We start from the raw sequence: 21,096 nt of genomic DNA, 5'->3' as shown, positions 1-21,096 counted from the left end.
ATAAAAGAAAAATAACAAATTTGGTGAGGATGTGGAGAGAAAGGTCCCCTAATACACTGTTGGTGAAAATGTAAAGTAGCACAACCATTAAGGAAGACAGTGTGGAGATTCCTCAGAAAACTGAAAGTTGACCTACTATCTGAATCAGCATCCCATTCTAGGAAATTTACCCAAAGGAATTAAATCAATATATGAAACAGTTATCTGTACCCCATGTTTATAGTAGTTCAATCCACAATAGATAAGATAAAGATTCAACCGAGATGTCCATCAACTGATAACTGGATAAAGAAAGGTTTTTATGGCTGAGTTTTATATATGTGTCTGTGTATAGATATACATACTCATAAGTATATATATATGTGTGTGTGTGTGTATGTATATATACATGTATAAATGTATGTGTATATATATATATGCACATATATATATTACTCAGCCACAAATAAATGAAATCCAGTCTTTCACAACAAAATTGATGAAACTGGACACCATTAGTTCACTATATATGAAATGAAAGTTATTTATTTTTATTTACAGAAATAAATAAAAATTTTAAGTTTCATCTTTGTAAGTAATTGAAGCTAAGTTGCTATCAGCTTTAAATAAACTATTATACCTCTAAGACATCTCATGCAGCCTCATAGCAACCACAAAGAAAATATCTATATGATATGAAAAAGAAAAAGATAAAGGCCTCAAAACATAGTACTAATTTTTAAAAAAAATTCAATAAAACACAAACTAAAATGGAAAGAGAAAAAGAGAAACCACAAGCTAGATAGAAAACAATGAATATGACAATAGTGAGTTCTTCTTTATCAGTTAGTACTTTAAGCTTAAATGGATCAACCTCCCCAATTAAAAAATAAAAAGTTGTTGAATGGCAAAAGAACACAAGACCCAGCTATAAGTTACCTGTAAGAGACTTATCCTACATTTAAGAACATCATGGGCTGAAAGTAGAGGAATGAAAAATGATATTCTCTGTAAATGGTAAACAATAGAAAGCAGAGATACTTATACTAAGATAAAATAGACTTCAAATCAAAATTGAAAGGTAGATACTCTGTTAAATGAAATACTCAGAAAACTGGCTATATCATAATGCCAAAAAATTAATATGCTGAGGAAAAGAACAATAATGAAATATTCCCTGGGCCCATAGCATTTTCAAACAAGTTATAAGTCAAATATTTATGCCCTTAAAATTACTACTAGTTTTTTATTTAGAGAACAAGTACTAATATGGATATGATGGTTAATTCCATTTCTTTCCTCAATATGATGAACTACTTTATGTTGTATCATTTCTTCTTAAAGATGGTTATTTTTGCTATCAAGTTTTCAGTAGTTCAGCCTAGAAAAATGATAACTTTCTTTCTCTGTTTTGACTTTTTCTAAAACCGATATTGTATTTCAATGAAAATGTATGGTTTTCTTATTTAACTGAATCTTCACTTTACATGGGATTGACACTTTTATGGGTCTTTGGGATGTTAGAGGAAATAACATGAGACAAGTATCAGCAGGCACATATTTCTGCCCTATTTGTCTGCTCTTAGGAATAAATAAATCCATTTAGCTTCTTACCAAGTTTCCCACTGTAGAAGGTAAAGCAATGAGAAGCAAATGGACTTCTATATATAATGACTCTATATAAGGGGGCTTGGGAAATAAGTGAATGGAGAATGTAAATGATAGATATTGCCTCAGAAGTAATCCAATTCAGAGGATCTTAATGCTGGTTTCGTGGTAGAATCACCTAGAAAGCAAGCAAGAAAAACAATGATGCTTAAGAACCCAGTACATGAAGATTTGTATTAAATACTATGTGGTGGAATTCAGATTCTGAGATTTAACATTTAAAATAATGCCCAGGGTGGGCATTTGGCTCAGTGGACAAGCTGTTTCATGGAATGCCCACATTCTTTTTTTTTTTTTGTACAAAAGTTCAGGATATTTTTTATTGTATATAATTTAATTATACATAATCCATTCAATTAGATTTCTGATAGTATAGGTGGTAATTTATTGAAGTTTATAACATTCATTAAATCGTTGATTTCTTTTTTTTCAACTTTTATTTAATAAATATAAATTTCCAAAGTACAACTTTTGGATTACAGCAGCTTTCCCTCCCATAACCTCCCTCCCACCTGCAACCATCCCATCTCCCACTCCCTCTCCCATCCCATTCTTCATCAAGATTCATTTTCAATTATCTTTATATACAGAAGATCAACTTAGTATATACTAAGTAAAGATTTCAATAGACTGCACCCACACAGACACACAGTATAGAGTACTGTTTGAGTAGTAGTATTACCATTAATTCACATAGTACATTACGGACATTATAGTACATAGTACACTAAGGACAGAGGTCCTACATGGGGAGTAAGTGCACAGTGACTCCTGTTGTAGATTTAACAATTGACACTCTGGTTTATGGTGTCAGTAATCACCCGAGGCTCTTGTCATGAGCTGCCAAGGCTATGGAAGCCTCTTGAGTTCACAAACTCCCATCTTATTTAGACAAGACCATAGTCAAAGCGGAAGTTCTCTCCTCCCTTCAGAGAAAGTATCTCCTTCTTTGATGGCCCCTTCTTTCTGCTGGGATCTCACTCACAGAAATCTTTCATTTAGGTCATTTTTTTTTGCCACAGTGTCTTGGCTATCCATTCCTGAGAAGCTCTCATGAGCTTTTTAGCCAGATCTGAATGCCTTAATGGTTGATTCTGAGGCCAGAGTGGGATGCCCACGTTCTATATTTCAGTGCTAGGGTTTGAGTCCCAGCTCTGCACTCCATTCCATCTTTCTACTAATGTGCATCCTGGGAGACAACAGATGAGGGTCCCTGCCACTCATGTGGGAGACTTGGACTGAGTTCTTAGTTCCTGGATTTGGTCTGGTTTTATAGGTATTTCGGGTGTGAACCAGTGGACGTAAGATCTTTTTCCCTCTCCCTGCCCCTGCTATTCAAATAAATAAAATTTAAAAATAAAAAAGTTTAATTTCCAGAGGTGGGGAAGGCATTGGGGAGGGCAGACCTAAGGGGCAGTTAAGATTGAAAACAATGAATCCTTTCAAACTCCCTTACTCTATGAGTGAGGAATCTCTTGAATAGTTAGTGATGTGCTTGCTTAATGTAGCAAAATGAGTCAATTCATTTGAGTTAGAAAACAGATCTGAATCTTATGCAGATCACTTCTCAAAAGTTTCATCATCTCATTTCTCTCCTTAGCTGTAGGTGTGACTTGGGCAAGTCACACAACTTGTTTGATGTTCAAGTTTTGCTTTACCTTGTCAATAGTACCTGACAAGGACTATTTTTGGATCAAATAATAACTGTAAAGTATTCCTGTTCACATGAATATTACATTGTTAATTCATTACAACTGACCCAAACCACATTGTTCATTTGCAAAAATTACTAGGATGTTTCCCACAAGCTTTCACTCAAAAAAGTGCTTCCCCTAATTTTCATTTGAAACCTCAAACCATCTATTGGCATGTTATTCGTCCCCAGATTCAATCTCTTTACTCAGTCTTCTAGGTGATTTTTTCTAGCCTTAACCCACATTGGGGTGCAATCTCCTTTTAATGGTTTTTCAAAAGGAAACAAAAATAATAATCCTTAAATATGTATGCTAGCCTCATTATCGTGAACCATGATAATGTAATAGATGTACTACAAAATAAGAAGCAAGACCAAGCGACAAGAAAATACTTTTCTACAAAACCACACAGGTACCATCAGAAGCCTTGTCCCTTTGGAATGGCCTGCCTCTACTGCTTGCTGTGCTTCCACTGCTTAGATGAAATTCACACAACAAGTTCTCTATCTGGTCAGCTACTCCTTCAACTCCATCAGAGCCTCCTTCGTCAGCGACTCTGACTTAATCCATAAGAAGGCTGTAGGAATGGGAAGCAGGTAGGAAACCTTCAGAGCTGAATGCCAGTGCTGGTAGTATCTATCCACAGAGCAGACAATCTAGACTGCCTCCAGGGTCAAGGTGTTTCTTGGGGTGCACTTCAGAGTTCTGGTATCATTTGAGGCCAATGAAAATGGAGGATTTATTCAGCAGGTACCTTCCATTCTAAACTCCCGCCTAAGGAAAAATGTGCAAAGTCCTACTGACAAATGCCTAACTGGCCCTTGGGTAAATTGACCCAGAGGCTACCATTATTCCTAGGCCACCAGGATTTAACTTGATGCTCCACTAGGAATTACAGGGCTGTCTGCCTGGTCCTCATTACCATGAATGAACAAAAGTAAGGAGTGTGTAAGAGAGCATCTATAGACATTCCTTTTCACAAACCATAATGTGATGGCAGTTTGCAGGAAAATTATTTCATGGAAGGTTCCCTAGAACGTGCTGATCTAAGAGCTGCCATCCACTCTTGTAAATCAATCATGCCATGGTTTCAGTCTAATTACTGGAGTTGGTGTTCAGGCTAAAGAAGTCAATTATAAATACCAGAAAGTATGTTTTATTGCAAAGCAGATTGCAATCCCCATAAAGATGCTGCATATGAAAAGAAACGTGATGGTTACAAATGTCCTTCAGGCCCTCTCCTAAGTGATATATATTATAAAACAAAGGGGAAGGGTGCCCACAAGTGGCAAGGACATATGCTCCTAGCAGAGCATCACAAATCAAAAGCAAACCTAAATGTCCACAAGGGGTATGCCTCGACTGAGTGGAATGAAATAAGACAGGCTCAAATTTAAAACTACTTTAGACAACTGTCTTCTCCAGGAAAAAAAAAATCTGGCTCAATTTTTAATTCAGTGGCTGTTTGCCTTGCGCACAGCAGCTACCTTATGATATGAGTTAAATGAGTAGAAAAGAAGAGGAAAGTGCAGATTTAAAGCACTTTCTATCATCCTTACTGCTGAGAGTTCTCAGCTTCCAGAGTATAGGAGAGTAAGATCTGTGACCATGAAGTGGAACAGGTGGTGGTTTTACTATGGGAAATTGAATCATTTTCCACACTGTTGTCCAGAGTTTTTGTGCTGGTATCCTTGACTTGGAGCCTGATCTTATCACTCTTCTCTAATTTCTTTTTCAGATGGGTAAAGGTAATGCTCCCTTTAAAGCTGAGAATCTGCTAGTCATTTTACCTGCAGGCTATAAGGGGTGCTGTCATAACTTACACCTAGCATAATAGATGCTCAATGAATATAATGGTCTTGCCAATGAGGTCATTGTCAGACAATAGATTTTCCAATTCCTGCCTTATTCTTGACACTTTCCTATCTATACAGATGGACTTCATTTCTTTCTTGATTTATCCTCCTCTTCTCTCTCCCAGTTCCTTCCTCCTCCCACTCCTCCACCCCCACCCACCATAGTCTATGGTACCAGGATTGGTTGCCTTTGGAGAAAATTATCACCTGCCTAACTGATATAATTTTAGAGCTAGTGATAGAAATGTATGTATCTAACTTTGCATATGTTTCTAAAACCATTTTAAAAAGTGTATTCCCTGTTCTTTCCTCCAAAATTTTCTTTTTAAAAAATTGTTGTTTTTTTATTTTATTTCTTTAATGAGCTTCACATGTATAATATTGGGCTGGTCAAGACACATTATCACTACTAGTTTATAATAGTCTTATCACAAAACATGTTATTTATTTATTTATTTATTTATTAGCATTATGAGCTTATGTAAGCATGGTGCCTGATACAAACACTAGAACATTGCCAGTAACTGAGATCAGCCTCTGGGATCCAGTTTCCTTGCCTCCAACACACAGAAGTTCTATCCTGAAGTTTGTCTTTATCTATCATCCACTTGTTTTTTAGAATGTAATTTTAATCACATATATGCCTAAATGATATATTATTTAATGTAGTTGCTTTGTATCCTTTTGAAAAGGATATCCTATTGTCCAAGCTCCTCTAGCACCTGCCTTCATCACTCATTGTTATCTTCCTATCATTTACTTATGAACGTCCTTTTATAAGAAAGTAGATTTATCTTCAATTACCAACAAAAAGAAGAAGGGGAGAGAGAGAGAGAGTGAGAGAAAGAGAGAGAGAGAGAGAGAGAGAGGAAGGAAGCAAGGAAGGAAGGAAAAAAGGAAGGAAGGAAGGAAGGGAGGGAGGGAGGGAGGGAGGGAGTGAGTGAGGAAGGGAGGGAGGAAGGAAGAGAGGGAGGGAGGGAGGGAGGAAGGGAGGAAGGGAGGAAGGACTGTGTCTAGTAGGGCAGGATGTCAGGTTGACCTGAGAGAGGGATGCATGGCATACAATAAAGGAACAGACTCAGATTAAGGACTTCAGTGTGGGGAAACCAGGGGGCTCTCTGTCAAAGACTAAAGGCAAAGGCAGAAGCCCTGATGTTCAGTTATTCTCAGCTTTTATTATCAACAGTGATGTAATCATAAACAATGTGCAGTTCTAAAAAACAGGGTTTTGTAACATGGAAGTTTAAACACTAAAAAACAAGGAATAAGAAGTTATGGTGTTTACAAAAGTATAGGCAACCACAGGTTATACATGATTACTTAAAAACTAATAACTACAATAATAATCACAGTATCGAGAACTCCTAAAGAAAACACATTCTCACCCCCCCAAACACTAGCCAGGATAGAAGGTTTCAATTGTTGTTTTCCAGAGCCCACTGCATTTCCTCATCTGCCTTTGCATCATGCAAAATGACTGTGCAAGCTTGCCAGTCACACAACCTGACCCATCATCCTTGCAACTCAGCCAAGCATGCCTTCAGCAGAGTTCAGGGCATGAAAGAAGGAAGGGGAAATGATGAGAAGGAAAGGGAAGGGAAAGGGAGAGGAGGGGAGGGGAGAGGAGGAGAGGAGAGGGAAGAGGAGGAGGGGAGGGGAGGAAGAAAGGAAACGGAGAAAAAAATAACAGAAATGAAGGAAAGCTTATGTATTCTCCCATTGTGATTTAAATAACCCTGGATTGAGGTTATGTTAAAACAAGAAGCTTCTTCCTTCCTTCCTTCCTTCCATCATTCCATCCTTCCTTCCTTCCTCCCTTCCTTCCTCCCTTCCTTCCTTCCTTCCTTCCTTCCTTTCTTTCTTTCAGATTTATTTATTTACTTGAAAGTCAGAGTTATACATAGAGAGAAGAGGCAGAGAGAGAGAGAGGTCTTCCATCCTCTGGTTTACTCCCCAGATGGCTGAAGCTGCGCCAATCTGAAGCCAGGAGCCAAGTTTCTTCCTCGTCTCCCATATGGGTGGGTGCAGGGGCCCAAGGACTTGGGCCATCTTATACTGCTTTCCCAGACAATAGCAGAGAGCTGGATCAGACTTGGAGCAGCTGGGTCTCAAACCGGAGCCCATATGGGATGCAGGCACTGCAGTCAGCGGCTTTACCCACTAGGCCACAGAGCCGGCCCCTGAGGCTTCTTTCACAGAATAACAAATCTAGAATAAAACTCCAGAAATTGTCTCATTCATTCTCAGTAACTTCAAGTAAGGCTAACACAAGAATCAGTAGCCCATTGATTTTAATCTGTGTCATATTGTTATTTAATAATACTTCCCATCAATATTGTTACATAAACTGTGAAAAATAATTTAACATCAATGTATACTAAAATTCATTGTGCTTATTTTAAACACATTGTTGAATAATTTGATCCAAACAGTTGCCACCTTTAGCTTTATATCTTGCTTTTGAGCTTACGTAAATATGTGTGCCTTTGTGTGTATTTTTATGTATTCCTAGCATTACTGCCTCAAACAAGCCTTCAAAAATTTCTAGATGGATTTTCTAAGCTCAACACCGTAATAACTCATGATTAAAATTCCCGAACTCGGCCGGCGCCGTGGCTCACTAGGCTAATCCTCCGCCTTGCGGCACCGGCACACCGGGTTCTAGTCCCGGTCGGGGCACCGATCCTGTCCCGGTTGCCCCTCTTCCAGGCCAGCTCTCTGCTGTGGCCAGGGAGTGCAGTGGAGGATGGCCCAAGTGCTTGGGCCCTGCACCCCATGGGAGACCAAGAGAAGCACCTGGCTCCTGCCATCGGATCAGCGCAGTGCGCTGGCCACAGCGCGCTACCGCGGAGGCCATTGGAGGGTGAACCAACGGCAAAAAGGAAGACCTTTCTCTCTGTCTCTCTCTCACTGTCCACTCTGCCTGTCAAAAAAAAAAAAAAAAAATTCCCGAACTCTTCTGGGGTTGCTCCTGGGAACCAAGTCTTTGAATCTGCTGAGACTTGGTCATTAATAATCTAAACAGATCCTTTTGCTCAGTAGTTGCACAACTCACCACTGAGCTGCTGCATCAAATCCATTCTGGCCACAGAGGTCCACTCTGTAGGCCTGGGGGGAGCTGGGCAGCTCCTTGTTCTCCATCAGAAGATTCATACCTTCACACGCCACATCCCTCCTGCCAGGCAATCTGCACAGCAGCATGGAGCCCTGGTTATACAAAAGAAAAGCAAGCCTTTTGGATAACCTCTGGAGCTGCTGCTGATGTTCTGACTGCATGGCAAATGAGTCCGAGACATCATAAACAAAAATTACAGAATAATGGAGAGGAAAATCAGACCCCAGCTCTTGTCCAGGTAGCTGTACAAAGTAAGTTGCCAAAGTGTTAAGCTGGGGCTGTGATTTTAATCAGAGGGAAGCTTTCTTCTTCATTTCCCATAGCCTCAATGAGATGCTGTAGTAAAGGAAGCAACTTCCAGATAAATTTTTTCTTACATAATTGTACTCACCTTCTGTGTTTGGCTAATGCACTTGCTGTTCACTCAGCAATATAGTGGGTATAGGAGAAGGCACAAAGAAAGGAAGGGAACTGATACTTACTACATATTCCCAGCTCATTTTCCCTTTTACAGATGAAGTAACTGAGTATCAGACAAATAAGCTAAATGACAATATTTTATTTTTATTCCTTTATTCATTTATCTATTTATTTATATAAAGGAAATAGATTCATGTAATTCATATACTGTTTTTATTTTTTTGTTACTTTATTTTTTTTGACAGGCAGAGTGGACAGTGAGAGAGAAAGACAGAGAGAAAGGTTTTCCTTTTTCCGTTGGTTCACCCTTCAATGGCCGCGGCGGCCAGCATGCTGCAGCCGGAGCACAGTGCCGATCCATAGCCAGGAGCCAGGTGTTTCTCCTGGTCTCCCTTGCGGGTGCAGGGCCCAAGCACTTGGGCCATCCTCCACTGCACTCCTGGGCCATAACAGAGAGCTGCACTGGAAGAGGAGCAACCAGGACAGAATCCGGTGCCCCGACTGGGACTAGAACCCGGGGTGCAAGCGTCGCACGCAGAGGATTAGCTTATTGAGCCGTGGCACTGGCCCATATATCCAGTTTTAAGAACATAATAATACTTCCCATTCTCGCTCCTCCCTTTTTTGTTGTTTTTCTTTTAATTTTTGCCATGATATACTTTCAATTTACTTTATGATCACAAATTTAATCTTCCGCTTGAGTAAAGAATTCAACAAGTAGAAAGACCATTGTTTCTCAGAAGTTTAGACAAGGACAATAAGCAACAATCAAAATTCAAGGTGTCAGGGCCGGCGCTGTGGCGCAGTGGGCTAATCCTCCCCTGCAGCACCAGCATCTCTTATGGGCGCTGGTTAGTATCCCAGCTGCTCCTCTTCTGATCAGCTCTCTGCTGTGGCCTGGGAAAGCAGTGGAGGATGGCTGAATTCCTTGGGCCCCTGCACCCATGTTGGAGACCCGGAAGAAGCTCCTGGCTCCTGGCTGTGGCCATTTTGGGAGTGAACCAGTAGCTGAAAAATCTTTCTCTCTGTCTCTCTTGCTCACTGTCTGTAACTCTGTCTCTCAAATAAATAAATAAAATCTTAAAAAAAATCTCAAGGTGTCAATTTAACTCATATGGATAGCAATTTTTTACTGTATATGTTATTGAGCACAAATAAAAGAAAACATGATATTTTTCTTTTGGGGACTGGCTTTTTAACTAAGTATAATAGTCTCCAATTGCATCTTCTGTATATAAAGATCTTCTGTATATAAAGATAATTGAAAATGAAAAAAAAAGAAACCTGGTGTTAAATTGGAAATTGCATAGAAAATTAATTAATTTTTAAAAAAATATCATGTAGGATCTCTGTCTTTAATGTGCTGTACACTGTTATTTAATGCTATAACTAGTACTCCAACAGTATTTTTTCACTTTGTGTAGCTATGTGGGGGCAAACTGTTGAAATCTTTACTTAATATATACTAAACTGATCTTCTGTATATAAAGAGAATTGAAAATGAATCTTGATGTGAATGGAAGGGGAGAGGGAGCGGGAAAGGGGAGGGTTGCGGGTGGGAGGTAAGTTATGGGGGGGGGGGAGCCATTGTAATCCATAAGCTGTACACTGGAAATTTATATTCATTAAATTAAATCAATTAAATTAATTAATTAATAAATTAAATTAATGAAAGTTATTTGTAAGTCAAAGTGACAGAGAGAAGGGAGGAAATATAGAAAGAGATCTTCCATCTGTTGGTTCACTCCCCAAATAATTACAACAGCCAAGTCCTGGCCAAGCCAAAGCCAGGAGCCTGGAACTTCATCAGGGTCTCCCACAGGGGTGGCAGGTGACCAAGTACCAAGACATATTCCAGTGCTTTCCTGGGTGTATTAGCAGAGAGCTGTATCAGAAGTGGAGCAGCTAGAACTCAAACTGACACTCATATAGGAAGCTGTAATCACAAGCAAAAGCTTAACCTAGTGTTTCATAATACTGGACCCAATTGTTTTATAGTGCCCAAACCCAGCATAAAACCTGTGATTTTCTATTAAAGAATTTTAGAATCTAATTGAGGAGAAAGGCACAAGATGAAAAGAAATGCGATAGCCAGGAGACTGGATTAGAGCAGAGCTGTAATCAAAGAAGAGAGGAATCTGTAAGGAGAAATTCATGGACCAGAGTTCCAGCTCAAACTAGTGGTCATCAAGAACAGGGTAGAAACTTGAGTTGAATGGTTTCATTTGAGATAGATTTTAGGAAAGTTCACCTGCAATGATCCAGATTTGAGAGTGGTGGTCATGGGGATGTATAAGGAGTGACCCACAGGAGATTGTATTTTTGATTCCCCAGTGCATGGTTAGAATATGGTTTATGGTAAATAAAAGTCTACTAAATAAATGGTGGAGATATTATAAAATAAGGAAGGACAGAACACAAAAATCTATCGTCATTCAAAAGGACAGAGAATCATCATGTTTTTGAAAGAACTAGAAAAATTAATAACACTAGCTACCATCCAGTGTCTCCTATTAGCCAGGCCAGTTTTAAGTATGTATATTTACAAAATGAATATTTATTTCAACCTTAGGCATAGATAGTATTATTACCTTCATTTCACAAATGGGGAAACGAATTGTCTAGATTCTCCAGAATCATGCATCTGAAGCCAGGGTTAGAACCTGGTAAGTCTAACTACTGTCCCAATCTTAACGTCTGTGCAGGAGACTATATAGAAACACATGGCACAAATGATCTCTCCTTCTCTTGATGGGCCCTCAATGTGGAAATTCAGAAAGGGAAAGGGAAGCAAGATATATAGATGAATTGGATATATGCTGTGGATGTGTAATATCTACTACAAAAGTGAAATATTCTAGGAGCATGTTTAAATACTGCATAACTTCAGCAGATGACCCAAGGCTGGGCACGGGTACAAGGCAGCATTAGGCAAATCAGCTCGCTACAAAGCCCAACATTTTTCCATTCCCAGCTAACTGAAGCCCTTACAAAACCTCATTATAGGCTGCACTAGCAACACATTATGAATTGCTTGGAATTCATCTCTAGTTGGTTTTTTTTTTTTATTTTTACCACCCCCCTAAATTTCAAGATCTTCAAAGACAGAAACAGTTCCTTGCTCTTTTTTTGTATTCTCAGTGTCTGGTGCCCTCCTGGGCATAGAATGGGTAATAAATACTTTTCTAATCAACTAAACATTTTTGGAGCACAAGCTAAGAAAAGACTATTATTTTCAGTTATACAACAGTATGTCACCACATGGTGACTGTTTATCCATTCTTCGCTATCCACATTGCTGGTTGGAGCAGTTGCAATCAGAAAGAGAAATGTAAGAGAGAGTGGAATTTCTAAGACTGACAAGGTGGGGGAACTGGTTAAAACCACTGTGGAGTTACACTGAAATACCAAGGAGATGCTTCAGCAGAAGCTGTATGGAACTCTTGGTGAAAAGCACCCACTGCCATTACTCTCATTTTTAGCCTCTCTATTGTCTACAGCCTCATGGCTTCTTCCCTAGCATACTTAAATTGCTTGCCCAGCAGCACCTTTCTTTGCAGGACCCAGCTTCCTCTCTCCAAGTTGTTCAAGTGGGACTGTCAATGACATCCCTTCATTACAAGGTTGCGCCCTTGAATTGACTAGCCAATCAGATGAACCCCTTTATGAGCAAAATGAGTTAGAGGCATGAAGCAGGACTGATCACATTCTCCTCTGAACATAGAGGGTCTCTCCTCCTTGTGAATTATAAGCTGTAAGAATACAAGCTCACAGACCCTCAATCATCTTTTCCCCTTTGTCAAGAGACCCTGCCTGCCAAATGAGACCATCACATCATACAGAGAAGGCAGGGCTGAGCTATGGGAAGGGAATCATCTCTGATATCATCTGAGTCTCTGAATCATGTAGCTTCACCCCAGTGGTTTCCCAAGATTCCCATTCTGCTTGCTGTATTTGTAGCTGGAGCTGGAGCTGGTAATCTGTTGTAAAACCTTGACGAAACCTGTCCTCCCAATACTACCCCCTCCTATCTGATTGTTACCAAGCTCTCCTGGTTTCCTTCTCTGTTAGCCCTTTTTCTAGAACATGAACTTCTTTGAGTATAAAATTACATCTTTTGTCTGTTTTTGGAGCACCACAGCACCTATATTAATTCTTGGCACATTATGGTAGGAGCTGCTAAATGAAATCATCTTCAGGTGGATCTAACATATTACAGTCCACATTACCGAGCAGATTCTCGATGATGGGTCTCAGGGTGGGTCTGTTTATGAGGCTGGTCACGCAGGGTCCTTTCCTTTATGAAACTCCTGTCGTTTAGTCTGAGACATTTTAAAAGCTAGTTTCTTCTGTACTCTTTTTATAGAACTCTTGTTTCTAAAGATTTTTGAATCTACTGTATGGTCCTCTAATTTTCTCACATTTTTTCTCTCTACTTTCTCAGCTGCTTGAACTCACCTATTAAGTGTCCATTGAGACTTTCAATTTCTACTGTCACAATCTGATTCCTAAGAACTCTACATCTTTGTATTTTAAATGTTCTTTTTTAATTTTTTTTTTAATATTTATTTGACAAGTAGAGTTATAGACAGTGAGAGAGAGACAGAGAGAAAGGTCTTCCTTCCGTTGGTTCACTCCCCAAATGGCCACTACGGGCGGAAATGCACCAATCCGAAGCCAGGAGCCAGGTGCTTCCTCCCGGTCTCCCATGCGGGTGCAGGGCCCAAGCACCTGGGCCATCCTCCACTGCCTTCCCGGGCCACAGCAGAGAGCTGGACTGGAAGAGGAGCAACCAGGACAGAATCTGGTGCCCATATGGGATGCCAGAGCCACAGGCGGAGGATCAACCAAGTGAGCCATGGTGCCGGCCCCCTTGAATGTTCTTTTAAATAGTATTTTTTAAATATCCTGGTTTTTTCTTAGGTTGTTATCATTGTTTTTGAGAGGAAGTTTTGTTTTCCCTTGATGTCTCTAGCCTCTAACTTTTATTTTCACTAACCTCATTCTTCTCCATGTTGCTTGTTTTGCTTTCTGTCATTTACATTGAATGTGTTTTTCAGATTCTGAGTTTCCTGTTGGCTCATATGCAAGGGCAGAGGCTCCATGTACTTGGATACAGCTTGTCAAAGTGGGCCTCCTTGGAGCAAGATCAGCTTTTGTTTCTTCCCATGAGCGGGCGTGGCTCCCAGAGATGACCTTTTGGCTGTGTATACCAGCAGGAAGGCATACACAGGGCTGAGGCTTGTGTGAGCTGAGTGGGGGCAGAGACTGGTGGATACGGTGATCAGTTGAACCCCCTATTTTGAGCTCAGTGCATTGTCACAAATCTAGCACCCTCTTTTTTTTTTTTTTTTGAATCTTCTGCTTTCTGTGGAAAGAAGCTAAAATCCAGGATGTACGGGGAGTGGGAGGAATTCAGGGATCTACAACCAGTCCTCCTGTTGCCAGCTGTACCTAAAGCTCTAATGCTGCAGTCCATCGTATATCTTGGGTTGATCCTCAGCTTCTCCCTTTTCTGGCTTAGGTTTTGGCTCCCTGTGGATTCTGCTAAGTTTTCTATTTGTGTTCCATTTTCTACACTTTATCTTAGCCAAAAGTCCGAGAAGCGATGCATTCCAGTTTCTAATCCTTACTGTTGTTTTTTCTCCCTTCCATTTTTTAAGGCATTGTCAATCTGTTTGCTGTTGTTTCAGTTGAGTTTTTGAGAGAAAGTCATATATGAGTTTTATGCATCATTTTTTACCACGAAGGTCACTTTCATTATTTCAGTGGTATTGAGATATTGAGCTATTGTAAGCAAGAAGCAATATTTATGTTATTTATATATAATAGATGTTACACAGATTTGACTGTCTTCTAATAGGCAACTCTTCTTCAAGTCTTGCCTGATCTTGAAGCAAGAACCAGCTCTGGCCGGTGCTGCAGCTCACTAGGCTAATCCTCTGCCTGCGGCGCCGGCACCCCGGGGTCTAGTCCCAGTTGGGGCGCCGGATTCTGTCCCGGTTGCTCCTCTTCCAGTCCAGCTCTCTGCTATGGCCTGGGAAGGCAGTGGAGGATGGCCCAAGTGTTTGGGGCCTGCACCTGCGTGGGAGACCAGGAGGAAACACCTGGCTCCTAGCTTCAGATCAGCACAGTGCACTGGCTGTAGCAGCCATTTGGGGGGTGAACCAACAGAAGGAAGACCTTTCTCTCTGTCTCTCTCTCTCACTGTCTAACTCTGCCTATCAAAAACAAACAAACAAACAAAAAACAGCTCTAATTCACATTCCTAACAAGCCAAATGAACTCCATAAAACCTTAACAAATAATAACATTGCTTCTGTACTTTCAGCTGAAGATATATTGTAATGGGTAATGCAATTTGAAAATAAAACAAAAACCGAAAGTTAAGCTTTATGAATAATAAAACATGGGATAAAGTTAGGAATGAGATAAAAGTTATGGAATTGGGATTGTGAAATGGGCAGATGTGTTTTCACAGTGATTGTTGGGTGGCATAAATGAAACACCAAAGTTTGAGCCTCCACAGGCCAGGGACTGTTCAATGAGATTACAGAGGGTGTCAGAATATGATGGCTACAGGGATGAGTGGATATGTTAGAAAGGCAAAATTTAAATTTTTTTAAAAGATTTTTATTTATCTATTTGAGAAGTAGAGTTACAGACAGAGAGAAAGATCCTCTATCTGCTGTTTCAATCCCCAAATGGCTGCAATAGCCAGAAATGGGCCAATCTGAATCCAAGAGCCAGGAGACTCCTCCAGGTCTCCCACGCAGATACAGGGGCAAGTACCTGGGCCATCTTCTACTGCCCTCCCAGGCTGTAGTAGAGAGCTGGATCAGAAGAGGAGCTGCAGGACCAGAACTGGTGCCCATGTGGGATGTCAGCACTGCAGGCAAAGGCCTAGCTCACTACACCACAGTGCTGTCCCCAGAAAGGCAAACTTTATGCTGGAGCACACTGAAACCCATGGCTGTCTCTATGTGATGCATTTTAGTTCTGTTATATTTTATATTCTAATAATTTATGATTAATTTATAGGAGCAGAATTTTTCTGTAATAATACTTTGGTAAATTCAGTTACTATGGTTATTTATATAATTATAGCTAATTTTGAACTTCACAATGCAATAATGCTATCTGCAAATAATGATAACTATTTTTCTTCTTTGCTATTTTTATATATTTACATTTTTTCTTCTTCCACTGCACTAGCAAGGATCTCCAGTACAATGTTAAAGCAATTGTGGGAGGCATTCTTTTGCTTTCAATCTCAGGGGATAGCTCAATTTGAGGGTACTTCAAAAAATGCATGAAAGTGAAATTGGGGCCAGATTAATGGTGCAGCAGTTTAGGCCACTGGGCCTGGTATGCCAGCATCCTGTGTGAGCACTAGTTTTAGTCCCTGCTGTTTCACTTTTGATTCCCTGCTAATGCACCTGGGAAAGCAACAGAGTATGAAAGGTACCTGGTCCTCTGCCGCCCACTGGAGATGTAGATGAAACTTTGGTTCCTGGCTTTGGCCTGATCCATCCCAGTCACTGGGGCCATTTGGGGAGTGAACCCATAGATGGAGGACTTCTTTGTCTCTCTACCTCTCCCTTTCTCTATGTGGTTCTGCTTTGCAAATAAATAATTTTTAAAAAATGTAATTAAGAAACAATGTATCTAAGGATATATTGAATGAAATAGACTGGACACAGACAAATATGGCATGTTCTAACTTATAAGTGGAAGCTAAACTTAAAAAACAAAAACATAAAAGAAAGAAATACCTGTGTCAGTATTGCTGTAAATATAGTTTTGTCAAACTATGTTTTATATCTTTGCCAAGCCAATGGTTAAGAATGTTGTATTGCTATTGTTTAAATGATCTCAGACTACCTTAAAGTTAAAATATGCTAACTCTAATATGAAAAGAGAGAGAAAAAGAGAGAAAGGGAAAGCAAGAAAGCAAGAATGTTCTGTCTATATTAACATCACATTAACAGGAAAAAAAAGCAGATAGTAAAAGAAGAAAAAAAGATGCATTATAAGTTCACAAGTAAAATTGTATTTATCATCTCTAGATTATAGCTAGATAGATGATATATAGCTAGAACATATATAGTGGAACAGTTTAAACTAGGTAATTAAAATATGTGTTACTTCACATAGCTTCTATTTTTGCAGTGGAAACATTTAACAACCACTTTTTGAGCATTTTTCATGCATACCACATGTGGTGATTAATTAATTTCATTATACTGTACAATACAGCTCTTAGACTTAAAAATACAATGCATGTTTTCCAAATTTTTAATCTCATGGGATCATTTTAATCTCATAATTCACTATTGGTTTTAGTAGATACTCACTTAGCATATAAATAAATAAAGTTCTCAATTCTTAGGTGGGTAAATTTTTTGGTTTTTGATATTTTGTGTTTGATTTTTTTAAAAATCACACATGGTTGCTGGATTTTAGCAAATGCTTTTTCTTTAACTATTGACATCATGCGTTTTTCTCTTTTATTCTGTTAATGGAGTAAATTAAAATTATTGGCAAATTTGAACTCCTAGAACAAATCCAACTTATTCTTAACACATATTCTAGTATTTTGGAATCAATTTGCTAATATTTTGTTGGGATTTTTACATCTATGTTCATGAGAGATATATGTCAATACTTTCTCTTTCTTGTAATATATTGTGTTAGTTTTGGCATCTAAGTGAGGCAGACCTGGTAGTGGGCAAGTCTTTGATGGAGTGGTTAAGACACCATTTGAGATTCCTACATACTATACTGATGTGCTGTACTTTGGGTCCTGACTTTGCTCACAATACCAGCTTCCTGATAATGTATACCATGGGAGGCAGTAGGCGAGGATTCATTTAGTTGGGTCCCTTCTGCCTACATGGAAGACCCAGACTGTGTTGCTGGCTCTGTTCTGATCATACCCTGGTTTTGTGGACATTTGGAGAAAGAACTAGAGGACGGAAAATCTCTCTCTCCTGTATAAATAAATGAAAATATAAAGAAAAAGTTTTAAAAGCAAGTAGGGTTAGTGAAGTCTTCCCTTATTTCTTTCTCCAGATGAAGTTGTATAAATTTCATATTATTTATTGTTTGGAAAAAATTATTTTCTAAACTAAAAAAATTTAGTTTCTAAACTAAATACATTTTGTGGGAAGAATTACACAGCCAATTAATTTAATGAAAGCAAATATTCAGATTTTCTAAGTTTTTGGTGTCAGTACAAATTATTTTAGGAGGGGTATTTTGTCTTTTTTACCTGACTCTCAATATATTGGCACAAAATTTTTCATAATATCAATATCTACACATATTTCATATATATAAGATCTGCAGTGTCCCCTCTTTGCTGATATTGATAAATTATTTCTTCCATTTCTTTTCCCTTAGTTTTACAATAGATCTAGTAATTATTGGAGTTTTTTTCAGATAGATTTTGGCTTTGTCATTTTTCATTAGTATGCATTTGCTTACTGTATCATGAATTTTTACTGCTAGCTTGATTTATTTCTTCTTATTGTTTTCTGACATAAATGTAATTGTAGGTTTAAGACCATTGAAATTTAATGTAATTATTCATAAATTTGGGTTTATACAAGTGAGCTTTAAAAAGTTGGAAAACAGAATTAAAAGTTAAATTGACTTTGGTCCCAAAAATTTTTGAAACTCAGTTTTTCCATAGAATGTATTTTCCATGCAGTTTTTGAAGACTCCTTGGATTAATTATGTCTTCATTCACTGATTGTTAGTTTGATTTCTTTAGAGATTACAGTAGTCAGGGGCCAGCGCTATGCTGCAGCAGGTTAAGCTGCCACTCAACAATGCCAGCATCCCAGTTGGAGTCCCAGATGCTCCACTTTTGAACCAGCTCCCATCTAATGTGCCTGGGAAAGCAGAAGATGATGACCTGAATACATAGACCCCTGCCACCCAAGTAGGAAATCTAGATGGAGTTCTGGGATCCTTATTTTGGTTTGGAACAGTTGTGCCTATTGTGGCTATTTGGGGAGTGAACTAGTGAATGAAGTCTCTCTCCCTCTCCTCTCTCTCTCTCTCTCTCTCTCTCTCTCTCTCTCTCTGTCTCCCTCCCTTTCTCCCTCCCTCTCTATCATTCTGGCTTATAAATAAACTTTTTTCCACAAAAAAGGGATTGCAATAGACAGTCTTAACTTATTGAGAATCTAAAATAATTTAACATTTAATATTCTTGCCACTTCCCAAACGGTCCTAGAACCTCAGAAAACCTTAATTTCGGCCAGTGCCACAGCTCACTTGGCTAATTCTCTGCCTGCGGCGCCAGCACCCCAGGTTCTAGTCCTGGTCGGGGCACCAGATTCTGTCCTGGTTGCTCCTCTCCCAGTCTAGCTCTCTGCTGTGGCCTGGGAAGGCAGTGGAGGATGGCCCAAGTGCTTGGACCCTGCATTCACATGGGAGACCAGGAGGAAGCACCTGGCTCCTGGCTTCGGATCGGCGCAGCACACTGGCCGCAGCACACCAGCCATAGTGGCCACTTGGGGAGTGAACCAACAGAAAAGGGAAGACCTTTCTCTCTGTCTCTCTCTATATATATCTAACTCTGCCTGTCAAAAAAAAAAAAAAAACCTTAATTTCATTAACCTTCTTATTTCTTCTATCTTATTATTTTAATGGATTTTATTGCTATGTTCAGTGACTTCCTAAAAGGTATTATTATTTTTTTACAAATCAATATTTGTTTTTTATGTTATTTACACACATTTCCATGGAACTTTCTACTTTTTGTAAAGTTTGTGTCTCTAATGGATTATTTTTTTCCATGTCGAAAAACTCTGTAGAATTTCCTTTTTCTCAATCCACTGATGACCAATCCATTGTTCTCTTTCATCAAGAAATATCTTTACTTCTTCTATAAAGATTTTTATATAAAATTTTAAATTTATCTTATTTTAGTGTATATTAAGGTATATAACATGATATTTTGATACACTTATATGTCATTATATGGTTACTGCAGTCAAACAAAGTAACATATTTGTTGCCTCCCATAATCTTCCACCTTTTTTATGTGTGCAGTAAGAATACCTAAAATCTACTCTCAGGAGAAGGAGGCAGCTGGCCCCGTGGGGGCGACGAAGGGACTGGCTCTGGGAGTCAGAACGAGCCGGAGCGCGTCACCCCTTCACGCAGAGGTGTCCTGGGCAATGAGTTTAGCATCTTAAGATCACCAAGGTCTGTTGTTTTCCGAAATGGCAACTGGCCGATACCAGGAAAGCGAATCCCAGATGTGGCTGCACTGTCCATGGGCTTCTGTAAAAGAAGACCTTTCCTGGCCAGGACTGGCAGTGGGTAACCTGTTCCACCGGCCTCAGGCCACTGTCATGGTGATGGTGAAGGGAGTGGACAAACTGGCTCTGTCTCCCGGCAGTGTCATTTCATACCCATTGGAGAATGCAGTTCCTTTTAGTCTTGACAGTGTTGCAAATTCCATTCACTCCTTTTTTTCCAAAGAAACTTTTGCAGTTGGCCCCCAGTGAAGAAAGAGTGTATATGGTGGGAAAGGCAAACTCCGTGTTTGAAGATCTCTCGGTCACTTTATGGCAGCTTCGTAATCGCCTGTTCCAGGAAAACTCTGTTCTCAATTCCCTTCCCCTCAATTCTCTGAGCAGGAACAATGAAGTTGACCTGCTCTTTCTTTCTGAACTGCAAGTATTACAGGACATGTCAAGTTTGCTGTCACGACATAAGCATCTAGCCAAGGATCACTCTCCAGATCTGTATTCACTGGAGCTGGCAGGTTTGGATGAAATTGGGAAGCGCTACGGGGAAGAGTCTGAGCAGTTCCAGAATGCTTCTAGGATCCTAGTGGACGCCCTGCAGAAGTTTGCAGATGACATGTACAATCTTTATGGTGGGAACGCCGTGGTAGAGTTAGTGACTGTCAAATCATTTGACCCATCCCTCGTGAGGAACACAAGGACTATCCTTGAGACCAGACAAGAGAACCCAACAACTCCCTACAACCTTGCATATAACTTTGAGTACTCCGTGGTTTTCAACATGGTACTCTGGATAATGATTGCCTCGGCCTTGGCAGTGATTGTCACCTCTTACAACATCTGGAACATGGATCCCGGATACGATAGCATCATTTACAGGATGACAAACCAGAAGATTCGAAAGGATTGAATTTTCCTTATGTCAGGCTTAGAAAAGGAGTTTAGAAATTGGCAGTTTTATTAAAATGTATCTTTTAGTGTGGTTTAAAGTAGACAGTATAAATTTATAAAAAATTTTTTGTTCTCTATTTTGTCTGTGCCTGTGATGCCTTTTTTAGAGTGAATTATAGTATTGATATGAACTGAATTGTGAC

The 21,096-nt window shown here is 39.5% G+C and overlaps 1 protein-coding gene across 1 annotated transcript; it reads left to right on the top strand.

Annotated features, from left to right (window-relative positions):
* Positions 1-3,821: 3,821 nt before the first annotated feature.
* Positions 3,822-20,946, top strand: LOC133756613 (renin receptor-like). Its single transcript, XM_062187236.1, is given in 5 exon segments — positions 3,822-3,937; positions 8,223-8,563; positions 19,826-20,033; positions 20,035-20,238; positions 20,240-20,946. Coding segments are annotated over 5 exon segments (1,542 nt in total). The 3' UTR covers positions 20,913-20,946.
* Positions 20,947-21,096: the final 150 nt, after the last annotated feature.

The sequence above is a fragment of the Lepus europaeus genome, chromosome 3, assembly GCF_033115175.1.
Source record: "Lepus europaeus isolate LE1 chromosome 3, mLepTim1.pri, whole genome shotgun sequence".
Classification (NCBI taxonomy): domain Eukaryota; kingdom Metazoa; phylum Chordata; class Mammalia; order Lagomorpha; family Leporidae; genus Lepus; species Lepus europaeus.
This window is presented reverse-complemented; position numbering and strand designations above follow the sequence as displayed.